The 22,524-nt window shown below is 46.0% G+C and overlaps 1 protein-coding gene across 1 annotated transcript in view; it reads right to left on the bottom strand.

The window, feature by feature from the left end:
- The window catches only part of MYO5B (myosin VB), a 230,899-nt gene that overhangs the window by 63,484 nt on the left and 144,891 nt on the right, over window positions 1-22,524 (bottom strand). Inside the window, exons 16-17 of the mRNA XM_065889991.1 lie at window positions 21,682-21,768; window positions 4,394-4,505 (exon numbers count right to left, since the gene is read on the bottom strand). Of these exons, the coding sequence (XP_065746063.1) occupies window positions 4,394-4,505; window positions 21,682-21,768 (199 nt within the window). The remainder of the gene's footprint in view (window positions 1-4,393; window positions 4,506-21,681; window positions 21,769-22,524) is intronic.

Below are 22,524 nucleotides of genomic sequence, written 5' to 3'. Positions count from 1 at the left end.
CTCTTCACATACCAAGCAGAGGTTATCTTTTGAGAACCCTTCTCCAGTAATCAGAGACTGAGGGAGTAGAAAGGAATCTTAGCAATCTACCCCAAGCCAGTGCTTTTATTTTTACAGATGCCTAGAATGTTGAGGTGACTTGCCAAAGGTCTCACTGAAAATATCAAGGAATAGAACCCGAGACCCAGGACTCCCAGGTCAGAGGTCTCTTACTACACCACGCCGCTTCTGTAATACCATCTCCTTCTCATACTCCTCACGTACATATTTCCTCATGCTCTCTGGGTCTCAGGAGATGCTTGTTAATATGCTCCTTCACTGTCAGGATGAAGGTTCAGGTTTGCATGATGGCCAGTGATGTCTATAACCACACTAGATGACCATCTGTCCTGGAGGGCAGGGCCCACCTAGTACACTCTTTCAATAACCCTCACACTGACCACTCCAGGTTAGTACATAGGAAGAACTCAATAAACATTTGAGGAGTTAAAGAAAAAAAAATTCAGGCTAAAGATGGAGGTATTCCTACAATCCTTGCAGGATGAGACTATCACGTGTGAGCAACCTCATGAGGCAGCCCCTGCCCCGTGGCTGCTGGCCAATGGATGTGGCTGGTGAGCGCCTACTGCCTGGCCTACAGGCCGCCTTCGTCACTGCTTCTCTCCTAATCACTCTGCTCTAAAATGTACTATGACATAAATCACCGCAAGATCCTTGTTGACCCACCTCCTAGAGAAATGGAAATAAAAACAAAAATAAACAAATAGGACTTAATGAAACTTAAAAGCTTTTGCACAGCAAAGGAAACCATAAACAAGATGAAAGACAACCCTCAGAATGGGAGAAAATATTTGCAAATGAAGCAACTCACAAAGGATTAATCTCCAAAATTTACAAGCAGCTCATGCAGCTCAATAACAACAAAAAAACAACCTACTCCAAAAATGGGCAGAAGACCTAAATAGACATTTCTCCAAGGAAGATATACAGATTGCCAACAAACACATGAAAGAATGCTCAACATCATTAATCATTAGAGAAATGCAAATCAAAACTACAATGAGGTATCATCTCACATCAGTCAGAATGGCCATCTTCAAAAAATCTAGAAACAATAAATGCTGGAGAGGGTGTGGAGAAAAGGGAACACTCTTGCAGTGCTGGTGGGAATGTGAATTGATACAGCCACTATGGAGAACAGTATGGAGGTTCCTTAAAAAACTACAAATAGCACTACCATACGACCTAGCAATCCCACTACTGGGCATATACCCTGAGAAAACCATGATGCAAAAAGAGTCATGTACCAAAATGTTCACTGCAGCTCTATTTACAATAGCCAGGAGATGGAAACAACCTAAGTGTCCATCATCAGATGAATGGATAAAGAAGATGTGGCACATATATACAATGGAATATTACTCAGCCATCAAAAGAAACGAAATTGAGTTATTTGTTGTGAGGTGGATGGACCTAGAGTCTGTCATACAGAGTGAAGTAAGTCAGAAAGAGAAAGACAAATACCATATGCTAACACATATATATGGAATCTAAGAAAAAACAAAAAAAATCATGAAGAACCTAGGGGTAAGACGGGAATGGAGATGCAGACCTACTAGAGAATGGACTTGAGGATGTGGGGAGGGGGAAGGGTAGGCTGTGACAAAGTGAGAGAGTGGCATGGACATATATATACTACCAAACGTAGAATAGATAGCTAGTGGGAAGCAGCCGCATGGCACAGGGAGATCAGCTCGGTGCTTTGTGACCACCTAGAGGGGTGGGATAGGGAGGGTGGGAGGGAGGGAGACGCAAGAGGGAAGAGATATGGGAACATGTGTATATGTATAACTGATTCACTTTGTTATAAAGCAGAAACTAACACACCATTGTAAAGCAATTATCCTCCAATAAAGATGTTAAAATAAATAAATAAAATAAAATAAAATGTACTAATCACGTTCCTGGAGAGGGCAGGGAGCTGGCATGTGCCATTTTAGGCTAACGTGTGGCTTTGCCAAGTCTCAGTTGCTTGAAGTCCCCAAGTCACTTAGCATTGGTGACCAGAAGATGTGGTTCCCAAAAGAGGGAAAAAACAAACAAAAAAAGGAAATAGAAGGTCTCTAGGGAAGCCTTAAAGCACTGATCCTTATTCCATCTCTAGGAAGGGTAATTATACAGTGACATTAATTAATCAGTCAGACTCAGCGGGTGATGTGGTTTAGACTGTGGGGGCTCCTGAGTAGCCTTGGGCAATTTTTATATCAGCTGCCTGTGCCTCAGTTTTCCTCAGCTGTGAAATGGGCATCATGCTGTATGTTTCTCATAAGGAAATATTAGGATGAGACGAAGTGTGTGAAGCAGTTAGAAAAGAGTCTTGACTCCTAGTAAGTGCTTAATAACCGTGAGCCACTGGTGGCAGGTTTCATCAGGACAGGCTCATGTCACCCATGCAGCCACTTGCACAAAGAGCAAAAGAGCTCACATCAGAGCTCCTGTGATGACCAGTTATTGTGCTAGGAACAAATGACAGCGGGGCCCTTGCCATTTAGTTGTTCAGAGTCTGGTGAAATGAAAAAGAAGCCCTTAACTACAATACAAGGGAAGAAACGCAAAAATGGAAGACAGAAGTTGAGAAGTGTTAGCCAGTGACTAACTCTGACTGGGAGGCTAGGAACAGGCTTCAAAGACCAGAAGGCATTTTAGAGCTCAATCTAGAGGGAAAGTAAAACCTGGCCGGACAGGTAAAAGAGGGAAAAAGCACTTCAGGCGGAGGAAACAGCACGTATTCACATGCTTTAGGGAATTCACTTGTTCACTCATTCCACAAATGTTTGGTGGGTTACTTCTGTGTGTCAGGCTCAGTACTCATAACTAGGGGAGAGTGTCAATATAAAGACCATCCTCTGAAAGAAAGGAGACACATCTGGAGCACAGGACAGCATGGTATGGGCTCAGAGAGTGCTGGATTGAGGAAACCGGGAGGGCAGAGTCGGCATGGAAGCTGGGCATTAACAAGCCAGCGGCCTGAGCGTATCAAGAGCAGGACAGGGCAGTGGCACTCGGTCCTGCCAGCTGGAGGGGAGCAGAGTGCGGGAAGCTGAGTCAGCCAGTCGGACCTGGGCCCCCTCCAGAGTACCCTCTGTTTGGGAAGCAGCAGTTCTGCTGGAAGCTTGGAGAAATCCAGGGAAGGCAGAGGAAGTGTGGAACTACAGTCTGGAGAAAGGAGAAGGCAGCCCCATGGCAGAGTAGGCTACTTGTGAGCCTTGGTTACACGAAGAGCCTCCTGGTACCAGTAGAGAAGGAAGACTCCCGACGCTCCACGTCAACCAGAATCAGCTGACCTTGAACACATTTTTCTCACCCGTTGAAAGAGGACACGTTGAAATGTGAACACTGACAGATACACCACAGCAAAAACCTCAATTAACCAGAGTCCAGAGAACCAACTGCAACCTTCAATTAACGAGATTGTCATCCTCTTACTCTCTGTGGAATATTTAGCACAGCACTTTGTACTGTCTACAGCTACAGACTTGAGCTGCTAAGACAACGCTGAGGGTGACTGTGTCACTTTCACAAAATAACATAGGACCTTAAAAGCTGATCATCTGGCAATGAGCTATACTCCAGATGAACAGATTTTCCTAGCAAAACAATACTTAGAAATTAAAAAATTTAGATGTAATTTCTTACCTTCTTAAAGGAAGGGTTTTTGATATAATCTAGCCCTTTATTGAGACCATTAAGTACCGTACTCTGCTGTAATCCCTGGATACTCTGGAACTAAGAAATACTCAAGGGTCTGTCCCTCACTACAGGCCCCCAAGAGCTCTGCTATAGTTCTCCAGTCCCAAGTGTCAGCTGTTGAGTTCAGATTGTTTCAAATAAAATGAAATCCACTGCCTGATTTAAAACAAGCATCTGGGGGTGGGCCTGAGGCCGGCTCTGCAGTGAGGAAGCTACCAGAAGCACAGCTCTTTTCCCCTCCGCTAGCTCCCAGGCTGTGCCCGGGCTCCAGATCAGAGCCCCCGGGTGGGTGCACTGGTGCCGGCAGGCTGAGCTGTGGAGCCCCAGGCTTCGGGGAAGCCAGAGATCCCGGCCAGCAGCTTGTAGCCAGGAGCAGCCTGGTGTATATACAGTGTGCTGTATAAACAATTTCATTTTCTATGTGAGCTGTGATGTGGGAAAGGCTAGAAAGTTCTCCAGGCAGGTGAAGGGGCTTCTCCTTTACAGTTGCTGACACAGGCAAATAGATTAATATCTCAGGAACAGTTTCAATACAAGGGATGAAGACCCAAAAGGCAGTTAACACCTCCCCCAACCCCCTAATCCCAGGGCACCGCGGCTGAGCCTCCCCTGGAGCCCAGCAGTCGGGCCGTGCCCAGCTCACCTTAATGAGGCTCTCCAGCACAGACTTGCAGATGGCCTTTTTGTCTGTGTTGGCGAGCTCTTTCTTCTTGACCAGCACCCGATACCGGTTGTAGAAGTCATGGTAGGCCCACCTAGAGGGAAAACCGGTGCATCAGGGGACACGTCCTGCCTCTCGGCCACACAAGGGCCGTGGGTGATCTCAGACAGCGCCCCATGGGGTCAATATGCCTGGCACAAAGCCCTTCTCAGAGCAGCAAAACATGTTCCGGGGCATTCTGTTCTCCCTTGATGCCTTCTGAGAATTTCAGTGTGTAGTTAAGTTATAGAATCATGGCTGGAAGACTGAAAGAAAAAGGAAGCACTGGAGGCTCCCCTGGGAGGGCTGACCAGAGGCACAACCACTCACAGGAGGTTTCTGCCCCAAAACGTGGAGCTCCACTCCATTGCTGCTGGAACGGGGGAGCCTTACCTGGAATGCAGCTTGATTTTTCTTCTTATAAAACTAAAACTAATATAGCTCATTGAAAACTTTCTAATGCAGGAAAGCATACGTTAGCAAATAAAGAGAGGCCATATTCTAACCCCTGGAGATACACTGTTCATACATGTTGGTATAGTTTAGAAGGAGCCGTTTTTCTCCTGCAAGTAGACTTACCACCCCTGCTGTTTATTAGAGTAATGTAGGCCCACTGTAAGAAAATGTCCATCAATGCACATAAAATAAAGAGCACTTATAATTTCACTACCTTTTAAGTAAGTGCCATTCTGGTACATTCTGGAAGGAAATCTTTAAGAGAGCCTTGAGTTTCTCCCTTGGCCTCTGAGGAGATCTCTACTTAAAACAAATGCAGTCTTTTCAATGACCAAAGATGTCATTTTCCAGGCGGGCTCTGACCCTTTCTCCTGATAGCGACCTCAGTTCACACGGACGCTCATGTTCTCCTCGTTTCTCATCTCAGTTTTCAGGGGACGCTCACAGCCTTTGCGTGGAACTCATGTTCTGTTGCAACACAGCCCTGCACTACGGAGACTTTGAACTTGCAGCCTACGTCCCTCTGAAGGTGAATTCGGCCCATCTGTCCCCACTCCTTCCGAGTCCTCAGAGGCATCAAGAGATGCTCACCCCTTCGGAGGCATCAGGAGATGCTACACGCACACTGTCTTCAGGTCCACATGCTGTCCACGGTGCCCATTTGGAAATCATATAGGTGCTGCCTTGAGATCATGTGTTACCATTTACCATCACCTGTGGCCTTGCTGAGTGACTGTCCAGTTACTCGATCTCCCTCATTCTAAAGTATTAATGCAGAATAAACGGATTGCATCCCTTCTCCTGGAGCACATTTGCTTTTAAAAGGGATCCTTTAGAAATTTTATCCAAAGAAATGAGTACTGTGGAATATCAGGGGCCCCTGCGAGCTGCTCCCCTTGCCCTCCACAGTCGCATGCCAGTGTGGTCCTTGGGTTCCCCCTCCCTCCCAGGCGACCCATCTCCACTCCCTGGGACGAGAAGGAAAACAGACTGAGCTCAGAGCCTCTCCATGCCTTTGAAGACACTTGCCTGGTTTGGTGGAAGACTTCTAACACAGCCATGGGTCTCAGAGAAGGTGCAAATAACAAAATGGCTTTTTTTTCCATCTTTTTTTTTCTCTACATAAAATGGCTTATGCCTTACCTTTTTTTAAATAACAGCTTGAGATATAACACACATACTGTAAAGATGTACTTTTTTAAAAGTATACAATTCAATAGCTTTTTAGTAGCTTCACGAAGTCGTGCAACTATCCCCAATGTTGAATTCCAGAACATTTCCATCACCCCCGAATAAAACCCGACACCTAGTATCAGTCACTCCCTGTTCTCCCCTCCCCCCAGACCATGACATCCACTAATATACTTTGTTTCCATGCCCTTTACCTTTTCAATGGGTTCTGTCTGTCACAAATGCAAGGTTACAGGGGAATGACAGCATCTGTTCTGCTCGGAGCTGACCAGGTGTGCGCATGGCCCTGCTCCACAGGCTCACAATGTGTGGGTTCCCCCCTTCAGCAGGGGCGGGCAGAGGGTGCTGGGATCGGGCCCAGGTAGCGTTTCTGCTGCTCTGTGCCCTTTGGGACTGTGAGCCAAACCCACCTAATTACTGGAAATCTCTACCAGGAGGCTTTAAAAATGGAAACACTTATTATTTGCCCAGCTAAACGTTGCTTCAATGATTTCAATCAGGCACAGTAAATGTCAAGAAAACTCTGAAGCTCTGACCGACCTAATACTGGCGGCCCAGGAACAGAGAGCTGGATGGATAAGCTGCAAATCAGACATTCATTTTGTTTTGTTTCTTTTTTTGGTACGGGCCCAGCCGCTCTGCGGCATGTGGGATCCTCCCGGACCCGGGCACGAACCCGTGTCCCCTGCATCGGCAGGCAGACTCTCAACCACTGCGCCACCAGGGAAGCCCCATTTTGTTTTTAATACATGCAAACGCTGTTGAATTTTTTCCAGGCTCTTTCTGCACCAGCCCCCAAGTTTTAAACATAGACCATTCTGTTTACTGATACTTCCACGTGGGGCAAGATGGATCTGGGCAAGAATCCAAGAAAATGAAAAGTGTCCTTACTCCCCACGCCCACCATCAGTGTTTCACCCGGGTCATGCACTCCTTCCTGCCTGCCCAGCAGGGTGTGGGCTCTCCCTTCAAGGTGGCTCAGCACTTTCAGCGTGGCTTTCTGAGGCCACTTTCTACCTCCTGCAGTTCGGTTAGCCATGTCGTCATCTGTCTTGTTTCTCACTATGAGTTTGCAGTTTCTCTGGGGAAATAATTAGAGCAGCGTTTCACTGGGCTAAAAACCTTCAATGCTTCTAATTTGAAAACCACTTACTGCTGACAGTTCTATAACTCTGGAAGGTTACAGGCTCCAGGAGATGACGAGGGAGTAGGGAGCTGTGACCGCAATACAGAAAAAACTTGGAGGACGGGAGCAGAGAAGCCCGCTCTGACACTGACTGGCAGTGTGACCTTAGGCAAGTCACAGACTGGACACCTCACCTCCCCTGTCTGCAAGTGGAGAGAACATCACCCACCTCACGAGTACCTCCCAGGACTTCAATAGCCAGTGAGTTCACGGACGTGGAGGGTTTGGAAAGCTGCAATGCTTCCTAAAGACCTAAGTGACTCTCCCTTCCCATCCAAGCCCTGCCCCTTTTCTTTGAAAGGCTTCCTCAGATGCCTGCATCAAGGCGACACCAATGGGGGAGGAGGATGCTGCAGAACGCAGCCCTTCCGCAGAGAAGGGCTTGGGTGGGCACTCCCTCATGGAGTACCACAACATGGTCTGGGCATGTACGTGTCCTTCACCAAAGGACCCAGAATCAAACGTGGATTCCGTTTTCTGTGGACCTCTGTGCTCTTAGAAATGAAATCTTCACAGGAAAGGCTCCCTCATCTGTAAGAGGAAAACCTCCCAAGGGAATCTAAATAGAATATGTGATTCTTTTTCCAGAAGTAGAATTTCTTAACAAGACTTTCTGTTTTGGCAGGAACATCTGGATGGAGGTTTTCTGTGCCCATGTAAAAGTTAGGAAAGACCGCTTATTATCACCACAGGTACCCAAGGCTTCCCCTGGAGCTTATGTACCACGAAACCTCTCTCTCTCATAGCATTTGAAGTATTCCCGTTTCCCTGGGGGACACAGAGCTTTCTGCATTGTACTGTGGATGTTTTTTTGTACATGCTAGCTTCTCTGCTGGATTTGTGCCTCCTTCGGCCAAGCTCGGATACATCTTCCAATACTTTTTTTAAACCTCCCAGTGCCTATCACGCATGGTATCTTTACCTGCAGTCACTTACTACATCTTAAAATCTCGGTATTTTCTGAGCTTTAAAATGGCTGGAACCCAGTGTTAAACTTTTCTCTCTACCAGAGTTTCTCAAGGAGGGCAGGAATGGCTCTGGGGCAGACCCTTCCTCAGTGTATGGGACAGTTCCCCAGGACACAGAGCATCTTTCCACCATTACCCACCTCCCCCTTCATCAAGATATGCAAAAATGTTCCCAAACATGTGTGGAATGTGTGTTACAGAACACAGTCCTAGTCCAAGGAACCTTAAGAACAATGGACCATGACTGCCATCCACCTCTGCAGTGTGAATCTGCTTCCTCCGGTCCCACCCCCCGCTCGTTGGGTGGCCCTGGAGACACCCTCTCCCAGGCATCTCTGTGGCCGATGGCCTGGGGGTGTCTTTTAAGCCCACCCTGGGCCCAGCTGCTCTTCCATTCTATTCCATATTAGCAGTGGGAGAAGAGCTCCCATCCTAAGTGTATTCCAGGCCTCAACTGTGGCCCCAACCCTGGGCTATGTGGAGTCGTAGGGGCCTCAGAGACAGGACTCACTCAGCCCTGTTCTCTCTGGATTCAGACTCGCATGCCAGGGGTCTGGCTGAATGTCCCAGACTTTAATATCATGTTTTCTTCGAAATAGAGGCCTACTACACCCTAAGTGTCTCTGGTCTGCTGGGGAGCAGGCATGCCAACCGGTAGAGCCGTCACAGCTGGGTGTGGGGAAAGCCCAGGACCTGTGACGGCTCCTGGGAAGAAGTGGGAGCACGCATGGTGGACGAGCTGTCCCAGGTCAAGGGTTCAGCAGAGCCCACCAGTCTGGAAAGGTGCTTCCTCGTTACAAGCTCCTCAGGCCTCAAGACAGTGTGTGGTGGAGCACATGCAGTGGGGGGATGTTTTGCTTGACTGAGTTCCCATCTGGAGCCCGATACTGTACCTAACATGTACACGTGGGGACGCCCCACAGAACACGCCTGCCTGCAGGGCCCCAATGGACCAGTGTGTACAATGGGGTGGATCTGCAAAGGTGGTGGCACTTTGCTTCCTTCTCTTGGACAGGTTTCCTCATGCGGGGACTGGCTGGTATAGACAAGCTCTGAATCTCTCCAGTAAGACCAGAGTATGAGGCTAAGTCACACAACTTCTCTGACATCAGGCCACAAGAGGAATCCCTGAAGATGGCATGTCAGGTTATCACAAGGACCCCTAAGAAAAAGGTGATGAAACCATCAGGGCTTTTCAGGTCAGGATTAGGTGGGTTAACCTGTACTTTGACATACCTCACGGCCCTGTGACATTCAACTTAGGCAAAGATCCTGGTCACGCCGACATGGAACATAAGGGGTTATGCTTCTCTTCTAGTTTGAGAACCTTCAGGAGCCTGTGAGCTCCAGGGGCCGGGGGCGGGGGGCTGGTCCCCTCCAGTGTGTCACACACGGGCCAACAGACATTTGTGGGGCAGAGGTGTTTAGCCATGCTGAGATGCCCGTTAACCAGGACCAACAGAGTCTGTCTAGATACGAGTTGCAGAAACAATTTTCATGATAGACACCAAGCACCATACTCTTCTCTTGTTCTCTCTTTTGAAGAAACAACCCAGCGGAGAAATAAATGATGTTGCATGCAGGAGTTTTCCTTAGAACTGTATCAAGGATGGACAAAAATTTCCAAGGAACACAAGAGACCGAAGTCAGAGGAGAGGGCACTTTGTAGAAGACTCACAAGTGAAGGCATCCTTAACCCCTGGCCGTGTGGTATGACAACACCACCCCTTGCTATCTGTGAGGATTTAATCTGATCACTTAACTCTTAAGGGATCTGTTTTGTCATCCTAAAATGGGGTGATACCCCCTTATCTTGCCTACCAAGAGTCAATATGGTCTTTTCAACAAATGGTGCTGGCACAACTGGTATCTGTATGCGAAAGGATGAGGTCGGACCTCTACTTCACAATACACATAAATTAACGCAAAATGGATTAAAAACCTAAACCTATAAAACTCTCAGAAGAAAACACAGGTGTAAATCTTTGTGAACTTGGATTGGGCAAACAATCTCAGAGGAAAAAATAGATACATTGGACTCTTGCTAAATGAAAAGCTATTATGCTTCAAAGGACACCATCAAGAAAGTGAAAAGACACCCAACAGAATGCGAGAAAATATTTGCCAGTCATATATCTGGTAAGGATCTAGTATCTAGAATATGTAAAGAATTCCTACAACTCAACACCAAGGATACAACTAACCCAATTTAAAAATGGGCAAGTGATTTGCATACCATTTCTCCAAAGAAGATATACGAATGGCCAATAAGCACATGGAATGATGCTCAACTTCATTAATCATCAGAGAAATGCAAATCAAATCACAGTGGGATGCCACTTGACACCCACTAGGATGGCTATAACAAAAAAGACAGACAATAACAAGTGTTGGCAAGAATGTATAGATATGGGAAGCCCCATCCATTGCTGGTGAGAATGTAGAATGGCACAGCCATGCTGGAAAACAGTGGCAGTTTCTTGAAAGAGTAAAGAGTTATCATATTACCCAGCAATCCTACCTCTAGGTATAAACAGGAGAAATAAAATATACATGCATACAAAACTATGTGCATGAATATTCAGAGCAGTATTATTCATACATGTTAAGAAGTGGAAATAATCCAAATGTCCATACAAAAACGAGACCCGTATATATGCTGTCTACCAGAGACCCACTTCAGACCTAGGGACACATACAGACTGAAAGTGAGGGGATGGAAAAAGATATTCCATGCAAATGGAAATCAAAAGAAAGCTGGAGTAGCAATTCTCATATCAGACAAAATAGACTTTAAAACAAAGACTATTACAAGAGACAAAGAAGGACACTACATAATGATCAAGGGATCAATCCAAGAAGAAGATATAACAATTGTAAATACTTATGCACCCAACAAAGAAGCAGCTCAATACATAAGGCAAATACTAACAGCCATAAAAGGGGAAATCGACAGTAACACAATCATAGTAGGGGACTTTAACACCCCACTTTCACCAATAGACAGATCATCCAAAATGAAAATAAATAAAAAACACAAGCTTTAAATGATACATTAAACAAGATGCACTTAATTGATATTTATAGGACATTCCATCCAAAAACAACAGAATACACATGCTTCTCAAGTGCTCATGGAACATTCTCCTGGATAGATCATATCTTGGGGCACAAATCAAGGCTTGGTAAATTTAGGAAAATTGAAATCGTATCAAGTATCTTTTCCGACCACAATGCTATGAGACTACATATCAATTACAGGAAAAACTCTGTAAGAAATACAAACACATGGAGGCTAAACAACACACTACTTAATAACCAAGAGATCACTGAAGAAATCAGAAAGGAAATCAAAAATACCTAGAAACAAATGACAATGAACACACAACAACCCAAAAGCTATGGGATGCAGCAAAAGTAGTTCCAAGAGGGAAGTTTATAGCTATACAAGCCTACCTTAAGAAATAAGAAACATCTCAAATAAACAACCTAACCTTACACCTAAAACAATTAGAGAAAGAAGAACAAAAAAACCCCAAAGTTAGCAGAAGGAAAGAAATCATAAAGATCAGATCAGAAATAAATGAAAAAGAAATGAAGGAAACGATAGCAAAGATCAATAAAACTAAAACCTGGTTCTTTGAGAAGATAAACAAAATTGATAAAACATTAGCCAGACTCATCAAGAAAAAAAGGGAGAAGACTCAAATCAATAGAATTAGAAATGAAAAAGGAGAAGTAACAACTGACATTGCAGAAATACAAAGGATCATGAGAGATTACTAGAAGCAACTATATCCCAATAAAATGGACAACCTGGAAGAAATGGACAAATTCTTAGAAATGCACAACCTTCTGAGAATGAACCAGGAAGAAACAGAAAATATGAACAGACAATAACAAGCACTGAAATTGAAACCGTGATTAAAAATCTTCCAACAAACAAAAGCCCAGGACCAGATGGTTTCACAGGTAAATTCTATCAAACATTTAGAGAAGAGCTAACACCTATCCTTCTCAAACTCTTCCAAAATATAGCAGAGGGAGGAACTCTCCCAAACTCATTCTACGAGGCCACCATCACTCTGATACCAAAACCAGACAAAGATGTCACAAAGAAAGAAAACTACAGACCAATATCACTGATGAACATAGATGCAAAAGTCCTCAACAAAGTACTAGCAAACAGAATCCAACAGCACATTAAAAGGATCATACACCATGATCAAGTGGGGTTTATTCCAGGAATGCAAGGATTCTTCAATATATGCAAATCAATCAATGTGATACACCATTTACACAAATTGAAGGAGAAAAACCATATGATCATCTCAATTGATGCAGAGTAAGTTTTCAACAAAATTCAACACCCATTTATGATAAAAACCCTCCAGAAAGTAGGCATAGAGGGAACTTTCCTCAATATAATACAGGCCATATATGACAAACCCACAGCCAACATCATCCTCATTGGTGAAAAACTGAAACCATTTCCACAAAGATCAGGAAGAAGACAAGGTTGCCCACTCTCACCACTATTATTCAACATAGTTTTGGAAGTTTTAGCCACAGCAATCAGAGAAGAAAAGGAAATAAAAGGAGTACCAACTGGAAAAGAAGAAGTAAAGCTGTCACTGTTTGCAGATGACATGATACTATATATAAAGAATCCTAAAGATGCTACCACAAAACTACTAGAGCTAACCAATGAATTTGGTAAAGTAGCAGGATACAAAATTAATGCACAGAAATCTCTTGCACTCCTATACACTAATGATGAAAAATCTGAAATTGAAATTAAGAAAGCACTCCCATTTACCATTGCAACAAAAAGAATAAAATATCTAGGAATAAACCTACCTAAGGAGACAAAAGACCTGTATGTAGAAAATTATAAGACACTGATGAAAGAAATTAAAGATGATACAAATAGATGGAGAGATATACCATGTTCTTGGATTGGAAGAATCAACATTGTGAAAATGACTCTACTACCCAAAGCAATCTACAGATTCAATGCAATCCCTATCAAACTACCACTGGCATTTTTCACAGAACGAGAACGAAAAATTTCAGTATTTGTATGGAAACACAAAAGACCCCTAATAGCCAAAGCAGTCTAGAGAAAGAAAAACGGAGCTGGAGGAATCAGGCTCCCAGACTTCAGACTATACTATAAAGCTACAGTAATCAGGACAGTATGGTACTGGAACAAAAACAGAAATATAGATCAATGGAACAGGATAGAAAGCCCAGAGATAAACACACGCACATATGGTCACCTTGTCTTTGATAAAGGAGGCAAGAATATACAATGGAGAAAAGACAGCCTCTTCAATACGTGGTGCTGGGAAAACTGGACAGCAACATGTAGAAGAATGAAATTAGAACAGTCCCTAACACCATACACAAAAATAAACTCAAAATGGGTTAAAGACCTAAATGTAAGGCCAGACACCATCAAACTCTTAGAAGAAAACATAAGAAGAACATTCTATGACATAAATCACAGCAAGATCCTTTTTGACCCACCTCCTAGAGAAATGTAAATAAAAACAAAAATAAACAAATGGGACCTAATGAAAGTTAAAAGCTTCTGCACAGCAAGGGAAACCATAAACAAGATGAAAAGACAACCCTCAGAATGGGAGACAATATTTGCAAATGAAGCAACTGACAAAGGAGTAATCTCCAAAACATACAAGCAACTCATGCAGCTCAATAACAAAAAAACAAACAACCCTATCCAAAAGTGGGCAGAAGATCTAAACAGACATTTCTCCAAAGAAGATATACAGATTGGCAACAAACACATGAAAGAATGCTCAACATCACTAATCATTAGAGAAATGCAAATCAAAACCACAATGAGGTATCTTCTCACACCAGTCAGAATGGCCAACATCAAAAAGTCTAGAAACAATAAAAGCTGGAGAGGGTGTGGAGAAAAGGGAACACTCTTGCACTGTTGGTGGGAATGTAAATGGATATAGCCACTATGGAGAACAGTATGGAGGTTCCTTAAAAAACTAAAAATAGAACTACCATACGACCCAGCAATCCTACTACTGGGCATATACCCTGAGAAAACCATAATTCAGAAAAAGTCATGTACCAAAATGTTCATTGCAGCTCTATTTACAATAGCCAGGACATGGAAGCAACCTAAGTGTCCATCGACAGATGAATGGATAAAGAAGATGTGGCACATATATACAATGGAATATTACTCAGCCATAAAAAGAAACAAAACTGAGTTATTTGTAGTGAGGTGGAGGGACCTAGAGACTGTCATAAAGAGTGAAGTAAGTCAGAAAGAGAAAAAAAAGAAAATGGTCAGAAGAACCTAGGGTCAAGACGGGAATAAAGACACAGACCTATTAGGGCATGGACTTGAGGACACGGGGAGGGGGAAGGGTAAGCTGGGACAAAGTGAGAGAGTGGCATGGACATATATACACTACCAAACGTAAAATAGATAGCTAGTGGGAAGCAGCTGCATAGCACAGGAAGATCAGCTCAGTGCTTTGTGACCACCAAGAGGGGTGGGATAGGGAGTGTGGGAGGGAGGGAGACGCAAGAGGGAAGAGATACGGGAACATATGTATATGTATAACTGATTCACTTTGTTATAAAGCAGAAACTGACACACCATTGTAAAGCAATTATACTCTAACAAAGATGTTAAAAAATTTTTTTAAAAATCCAAATGCCCATCAACTGATGAATGGGTAAAATAAAATGTGGTGTATTCTTACAATAAAATAGTGTTATTTTAGCATTATAAAGGAAAAACGTTCTGATGCATGCTACAAGATGGACGAACCTTGAAAATATCATCCTAAGTGTAAGAAACCTGACATAAAAGGCCACATGTTGATCACATGTGTGATTCCATTTGTATGAAATATCCAGAATAGGCAAATTTCTAGAAAGATGATACTCATGCATGGGTTCCCAGTGCAAAGGTGACAGGATTCTCACCCCGCCACGGATACCTCATACTTGCCTCTCCCTTTATCCCCCACGTACGTCCTGGGCCTCTCAGGGGAACACAGGCTGAGACCCCAAGGTGGCCCTGGGTCTGAAGGTCGCTAAGCCCTACTGCAGGGGAAGGGAGACACAAGCCTTCCCCACTGGCTCCATGCTGGAGCCGAGACGCCCTGAGGACAGAGGCAAATCTAGGCGTCCCGCACTGCCCTCAGACAGTCAAGTGGCTGTGGTTTACCAGGGGCCAACACTTGCTTCTGGGCGACAGCTGTAGGGCAGGATGCATCTAAAAATCACCTGGGAAATCTTGTCGAAGGCAGATTCTGAGTCTGAGGCGGCTCCTGGCTTCTGGGAACGCTTCCACATGACCGTGATGTGCAGCCATGGTCAAGAACCCTGTGTCAGACCCTGGTGCCCGGAAATGAGCACAGTGCTCAGGGGAGAAAGGGCCAGAACTAAGGGCAGGAAGAGCCGAGATAAAAAATTATTTTGCTGCAAAATAAGTTCTACATTCTTCTCTCTCGGTAGGATTTTTAAGAGCAAGGCGAGTAACTATGTGTCTGTTTGTTTAATCATGATTAAACAGGAAGGTGAACGGAGCAATTTCTCAAGCCTCCATCCAGTTCTCCAATCCTATGCTATTTAGTCCCTATGGGGCAGCGGGGTGAAGCTGGGGAAGGAGTGGAAGTCTTTTTGGAAAGCACCAATGAGTTTTTCTGATGTGACTGTGAGGTAGAGTGAAGAGTTACCGGTGAGTTTTTTTCCTAGGATATAAATACTGCATATTCAAGCAGCTCCCCTCTCTCCTCGCTCCCACCACACGCTTGTTTTGCTTAAGTGGAATTTGCTTCCCAATTCCTCCAGGACACAAAGCTGCTCTGAAGCCCCCCGAGGAGGGAGACAGGTGACTGCACAGGTGTAAGACACCTGGCGGGGGGGCTGGGAGTCAGGTGCTGGGGGACGAGCTTGTCTTACTGGACAGCGCATTTATCACAGTGCTTTATGGACGTGGTCACGGACATTTATCTTAGCCACTGTCGCATTTCAACTTGAGTGATACATTTTCATTTTAAATCAGACTCACAGAGGGCCATAGTTCTTAGGGAGGATAAAAACAGACAGGTATACTGAAGCCTGAGACCAGGGTGAGGGAGCGCCAGAGGCCGCGGCTGGCCAGCGACTCTGCATTCTTCCTCTCTGGCTTGGTGGACTGTGTGGGCACTGGCATCCATTAATTTCATAACAGGGCTAAGAGCTCCACACCCAGGGCATCGGTAGGCTGGATGCAGGGACCTGGCCTGAGATCCCAGCTGAAAAGGGCTGCTTTTGGCTCGGGCTCCTTGGGGAAGAGCCCTCTGGACATTTCATCACAAGTCCCTGCCACCCTGGACCATGCGTTCACTTTCCCTTTGCCATGTTCTTCCCTGTAAAGTGATACCTGCCCTGTGGCCACAGAATGAGGAAAAATGTAGGAAAATGTTATGAGTTGTAATCCCCGTAATCAAAGAAGCCATTCAAGTTTCCTTTGGAGACAGCTGTGCAAAGCTATGGCTGCCTGACGAGCTCATGCACGTGACATCACTTGGCTGCACTGAGTCTCAGCAGCCACGGAAGCTGAAGTCTTTTTGTGATGACCCTCTGGTCCCACGAAGGTCTCCTCGAGTCAGGTCAACAAAATGACTGCTCACCTCTACACTGAGGGAGCACACGTGACACCTGTGTGTTTCCTTCAGTGGCAAACACCTTGACAGGCACACAGTATTCGTTAAACCTCACTCACTTCACCCCCAGACACAGCAGACACACACCAGGCTTCTGGATGAAGCAGTTAGGTAGCATTTTGTTTTCAACCAGCGAGGTCACTCCACGTGGCTACCAAGGCTGGCAGGTACCGAAAGTCAGGCCACGTGCAGAGCCAGAGACTCCGGGTGTGGCGGTTTGCCCCGCAGCCCTTCCCTCTCACCACTCACCTTCCAAAGAAATGCCACCCGAGGTGCTGTGACTTGGCGGTGGGGGAAGTTAGGGTCCAACTGAAATAATATGGTTGATTCAACTCCGTCTCGACACTAACAAAAGCGTCACAACACTATGGTGCCGCTTTCCAAAAGTTAGTGTCTCAAACGGCAGTTTGGGGAGGAAATCCTCTCTTTGACCCTTCAGCAAAATCTGCTACGATAGCAAACAGGAGGAGGATACGGAACGCAGTGTTCTGGATCTAATCCCAAACATTTAAATCACAGCATTAAGTAACATCTTCTGTGATACCAGAAAATACCAGGCTTTCTTTCCTTCCCTACAATACCTTTCCATCATCCAACTGTGTTTTGCAATTACAAAAGCAAAAAGTACAGATGCCCTTGTAATTATCTGCTGGGAATAAGTCTGAAACAATTAGGGAGGAAGGGAAAGACACCCGTCAGCTGCCCCGCAAGAGGCCAGCAAGTCTGTGGGCGTCTCCACTTCACCGGCAACTCTGTCTGCAGCCAGGTGGAATGAACAGCAGAAGTGGTTCTCCATATGAATCGAAAGACTCGGAGGGAATGCGTTCTCTTGGCTGCCAAGGAAGGGGCTGTCTGGATGAGGCGAAAAGCAGCCCTGGCACGCTAAGACTGGAGGACTGAGCAGGGGGAACAGGCACTGAGCTGATCTCCCCCATCACTGGACAGGAAGAGCAACCTACCACCCCTTCCAGACCTGGACCACACGCCGCGCCCTGACTGGCCGTAACCTCCGGCTGCCTCCTCATCAATTCGAATACTCCTCACCCTTCAAGGCCCAGCTCACGTCTTACCTCCTCCATGAAGACATGTTTCCTCCTAAACTTGCACCTACAACAGTTAGTTGTTCTCTAACTGCTTTAGGCGTGTAGCACTCACTCCTCCTAGACTGTGAGCTCCTGGTGGGCAGAGGCCATGCCTTACATCCTGAATCCCCTCAGAGCAATCGGCATGGAGCTAGATGCTCGATACAGGATGAGACATGCTGTGGAAGGACAGATTAACAGGAGAAAGGGATACCATGAAGGCAAGAAAACCTTCTCATGCTACAAAAACTCATGGGAGACCACAGGAGTAAAACGCTCTCCCCTTCCTCTTCCACCTCCAAAACAGATGGTTTTGTACTGTGTCAGCAAAACCAGTGGGTGGCACACGCTGTCACTCCGATTGATTTCACAGTGAGGCTGTGAGGAAGCTCCATGGGTGAATCGGAGATGACAGAGATGAGCAGGGGCCTCTGCCTGAAGCATGGTCTACAGTTCAGCATGTCAGACTCAAAGACTTCTAGCCTTTTCAGCATGTCAGACTCAAAGACTTCTAGCCTTTCCTTGACGTTCTCCAAGAAAAGAGGGTCATGCCCTCTGCAAGCCATTTGTCCTACTATTAAACAATTCATTCTGTTAGAAAGTTCTTGGCGAAACAGGGTGCTCCTTGTATACTGAGACGGGTCCCCAAGCTTCCATCTACCTTAGACTATCTCATTTTCAAAGGGTCCCAATGTTCACGCCTCCCATTGGACAGGCCCAGCATTAGCACCCATTATATGTTACACAAAAAGATGAGCGCCTGGGTTTCTCTGCTTACCTCCAGACCTCATACAGCACAGGTATGCTTGTGAGGACCCGTGATCCCTAAGTTTCCTGCACAGGGATCCTCAACAGTTTAACATGGGACATCTCAGCTCTATTCTGTTTTGACGTACTTTAGACAATTCTTAGACTGACCTTTTCAGTTGCTTGGAGAGTTCTGAGAACTCCAGAATGCTCTTTTGAGGCGACCAGGTACATCAGGATTTCACAAAAACAAAGCTAGAAATGTCTGATATAGGCATGTCCTACCCTGATAATTACCCCAGAAGGATGCAGCTTCTCACTCATATCTGGATGAGGAATAAATATGTTATTAAATGCTTATGTGCCTGGCACTGTGCTGAGGACTTCAGATGCATTACCTCATTTATCACAACAGTCCATGACGTAAGTATGATCATTCTACTAAATAATGAGGGAACCCAGGCTCAGAGAGATTAATTTACTCGCCTGTGGTCACCCAGCCTAGGAGTCTGGGAGCTAACACTGAAATCTAGGCCTGACTCTGAGGCCCAAGGTCCAACCACCAGGTTCTGATGGCTCTAGTCCAGGCCGCGCTTCTGCAGTCTGGTCTTTTATTTACAAGCTGGAGAGGGCAGGGAGCAGCTCCACACCAGGCCTCCAGCCTGGGCCCAGCCCACAGGACCCCACCTGTCCCCGCACTCCTCCGAGACACCTGTTTGGAAGAAGAGTGAAGAAACGCTTCACTGACGTAAGCAGTTAAGATGTTTGCCAACCACCACCCGGCAGAGCAGGGCAGGGTGATTCTAGTCCAGCCGGAGCACAGCCAGCTGGTGACCCTGGGCAGCTCACTTCCTTCTCGGGGCCTCCCTGGTGAAGATGCATCTTAAATCAGGAAGCACCCACACCTACACGTACAGCTAAAGTGAGCTCAGGCCACAACACACTTTTGCCGCAAACTGCCACCTTCTATTGTTATTTCGTTAAACAAACAAGATGTTGGCCACAGCCCATTAAATTGCTTTCCTGACGCACTAGTGGGTTGCAATGCAGTTTTGAGAGACACTGGACTCAAGATGCGGGATTAAAGAAACCTTCCCGGGAGCCCAGCAGAGAGAAGAGCCAGGAGCCGGAGTGGGGCCCGGCTGCCAGTGGAACACGGTTTGAAAACCAGTGGCTCGACAGCTCCCTAGCGTCCTTGTCAAGTTCTTAAGTGGAACAAACTATGCCTGGTCTGAACCCTGTGCTTGGAGCACCACTGAAAGGCCATCCAATCAGCCAGGCTACAATACTTGAACTCAAGATTGAACCACTGTGCCCGCAGCCTGAGCCCCTTCCGCTCAATCAAAAGGCGATGTGGACGCTGCAGGGCAGGAAGAAGGGGCACAGAGCCTTCACCTAAGAGGGGCAAGCGTGGCCCACCTCATTAATCGTGGAGTTGTCAGCCAGATGTGTTCAGACCCCAAGGTCCAAAAATGAGATGGAGCCCCAGGACACTCCTTGTCTGTTTTCTAAGAAGAGAGATGTGGTTGAAAGACAGTAATAGCAGCCTTCTACCTCCAGCTGGAGCAGATCATTCTGAGCAATGCTTGAACCTGCTGGGTTTTGAGAAGCTGCACGGATGTTGCAGATTAGGGACAGTTCTTTGCACCTTCCAGGTCAAATGCAAATTCCTAATTCCATCAGCAACTTCCTTCCCAGGTGCAACATCTGGGAGCCGTTGATGGTTAAGTTGTTTCTGGGTAACTGACCACTGCATATGAATGTTTCCTCAGCTGCAGTGGGAAAGTGCCAGGTGGAGATGGCAGGAGGGGGGCTGGGCTGCCTCTCCTCCTCCCCATTTCTGGCTCCTTCCTCCTTCTGTCACTTAGGGGACCTTCTTCAGACAGGTGGGTCCCTGTGGAAAATACCACAGGCTCTGGGTTGCTACAGTGCCCTGTTCAGCTCCAGTTCCTGGCAGAAGATGTTTGGCTTACGTGATTTCACGGGGGCTAGTTGGTCGCTATCCGTACCCCGCCCCTATTGCAGGCCAGTGTCCAGCAGAGGGGATCCACGGTCTTGGCACAGCTTCAACAGACACTGGGGTGGCTCAATGGCCTATCCACAATGCAAATTAGATCGTGACAGCGGTCTTTTAGCTCAAAGAAATGACATTTTCCATCATATATCTGATTCTATATGAAAAGGTAAAGGGGTCCATTGACAGATGAATAGATAAACAAGATGTGGTCTCTACATATAAGGGAATATTATTCAGCCTTAGAAAAGGAAGTTCTGACACATGCTACAACATGGATGAATTTTAAAGACATTATGAGAAGTGAAATAGGCCACGCACTAAAAGACAAGTACTGCATGATTCCACTTACACGAATCATCAGTGTAGAGTCATCAAAATCACAGAGACAGAAAGTAGAATGCTGGCTGCCAATGGAGGCAATGGTGAGTAGTGCTTAATGGGTACAGTTTCAGTTTTGCAGGCTGAAAGAGTTCTGTGGATGAATAGTGGTGACGGTTGTACAAGTAAGAATGGACTTAGTACCACTGAACTGTACACTTAGAAATGATTAAGACGGTAAATGTTAGTGTATTTTGCCACAATAAAGAACAAACAAGCAAAAGGTAAAGAGGACAAGGTAGGACTTGGGCACAGGAGAAATCCCCTTGGCGACTCCAGCCAGCTTGACACCCAGACCAATGCCAAGTTGAAATCTGAAAAGCTGTCCAGGAGGATGTTACCGTTGACACCCATATTTCTCAGCCCAAACTGAAATTCTGTCTGTCAGCGCCCTGCTTGAGCCCTCAGTGTTGGGGAACATTTCTGGAGGCTCTGTCTTGGGGGACAGCACGTAAGAGGGTTCCCTGGGGAGCCAGGCTCCAGGGGCCACGGTACCTGGACGGGTAGCCAGCTGCGCTGATCCGAATGGTCTCCAACACCCCGCACGCTCGGAGCTGCTGCGCTGCTCTCTTCGGGTCAAAGCTGAAAAGCACAAGACAAGCAGTGAGTGCCGCACGGCAAAGGCGTGGGACAGGGAGGGGGAGAGCCCGCCCCTCCCGCACAGGCACCCTGGAGCTCAAGGTCAGGGGCCAAGCACAGACTAAAGAACAGTGACTGGCAGCACGTGAGCCATCTCAGCATCTTCAGGTCTGTGCACATTCTTATTCGCACCTGGGATACTCCTCTTCTCTGCCCCCCGCATTCTGTCCACCCACCAAGGCTCATTCCTGCTTCCTCTGCAGAGCCCTCCCTCATTATCTCCATACACAGGGGCATCTGTCTTAATTCAATGGCCAAATCATACACACTCGGCACCACAAGCATTATTTGGCTCCAGAGTTAAGAGGGGGAGTGTCTCAGGCCACGCAGACCTGGGTTTGAATCATGACGTGATCACTTATAGCTGCATGTGTGATTTGGGGCAAGTAACATAAACTTGCACGGCAGTATCTTCATCTGTCAAGTGGGGATCGTAGAAGCACCCCTTTCAGAGGGTTAGTGTGAAGACGAAATGTAATGGCCCATGAGAGCAGTGAGAACAGCGTCTGGCAGAACATAAGGGCACACGTGTTGTTAGCTACTATCATGATAGGTGCCCAGTTAAGAATCATATAGATGAAGAACTTTATCTTCCTGTCTTTAGAGATATGAGCCATGACTTCAACAACTCACCCACCCTAAAATGCTACATCTAGCACTGAAAACCCAGCTTTTATTCTGGGTATATGTGTATGTGTA

The sequence above is a fragment of the Phocoena phocoena genome, chromosome 13 (genome assembly GCF_963924675.1).
Source record: "Phocoena phocoena chromosome 13, mPhoPho1.1, whole genome shotgun sequence".
Taxonomy (NCBI): Eukaryota; Metazoa; Chordata; class Mammalia; order Artiodactyla; family Phocoenidae; genus Phocoena; species Phocoena phocoena.
The sequence above is the reverse complement of the archived record's forward strand: the minus strand, read 5'-3'. Positions and strand labels throughout refer to the sequence as shown.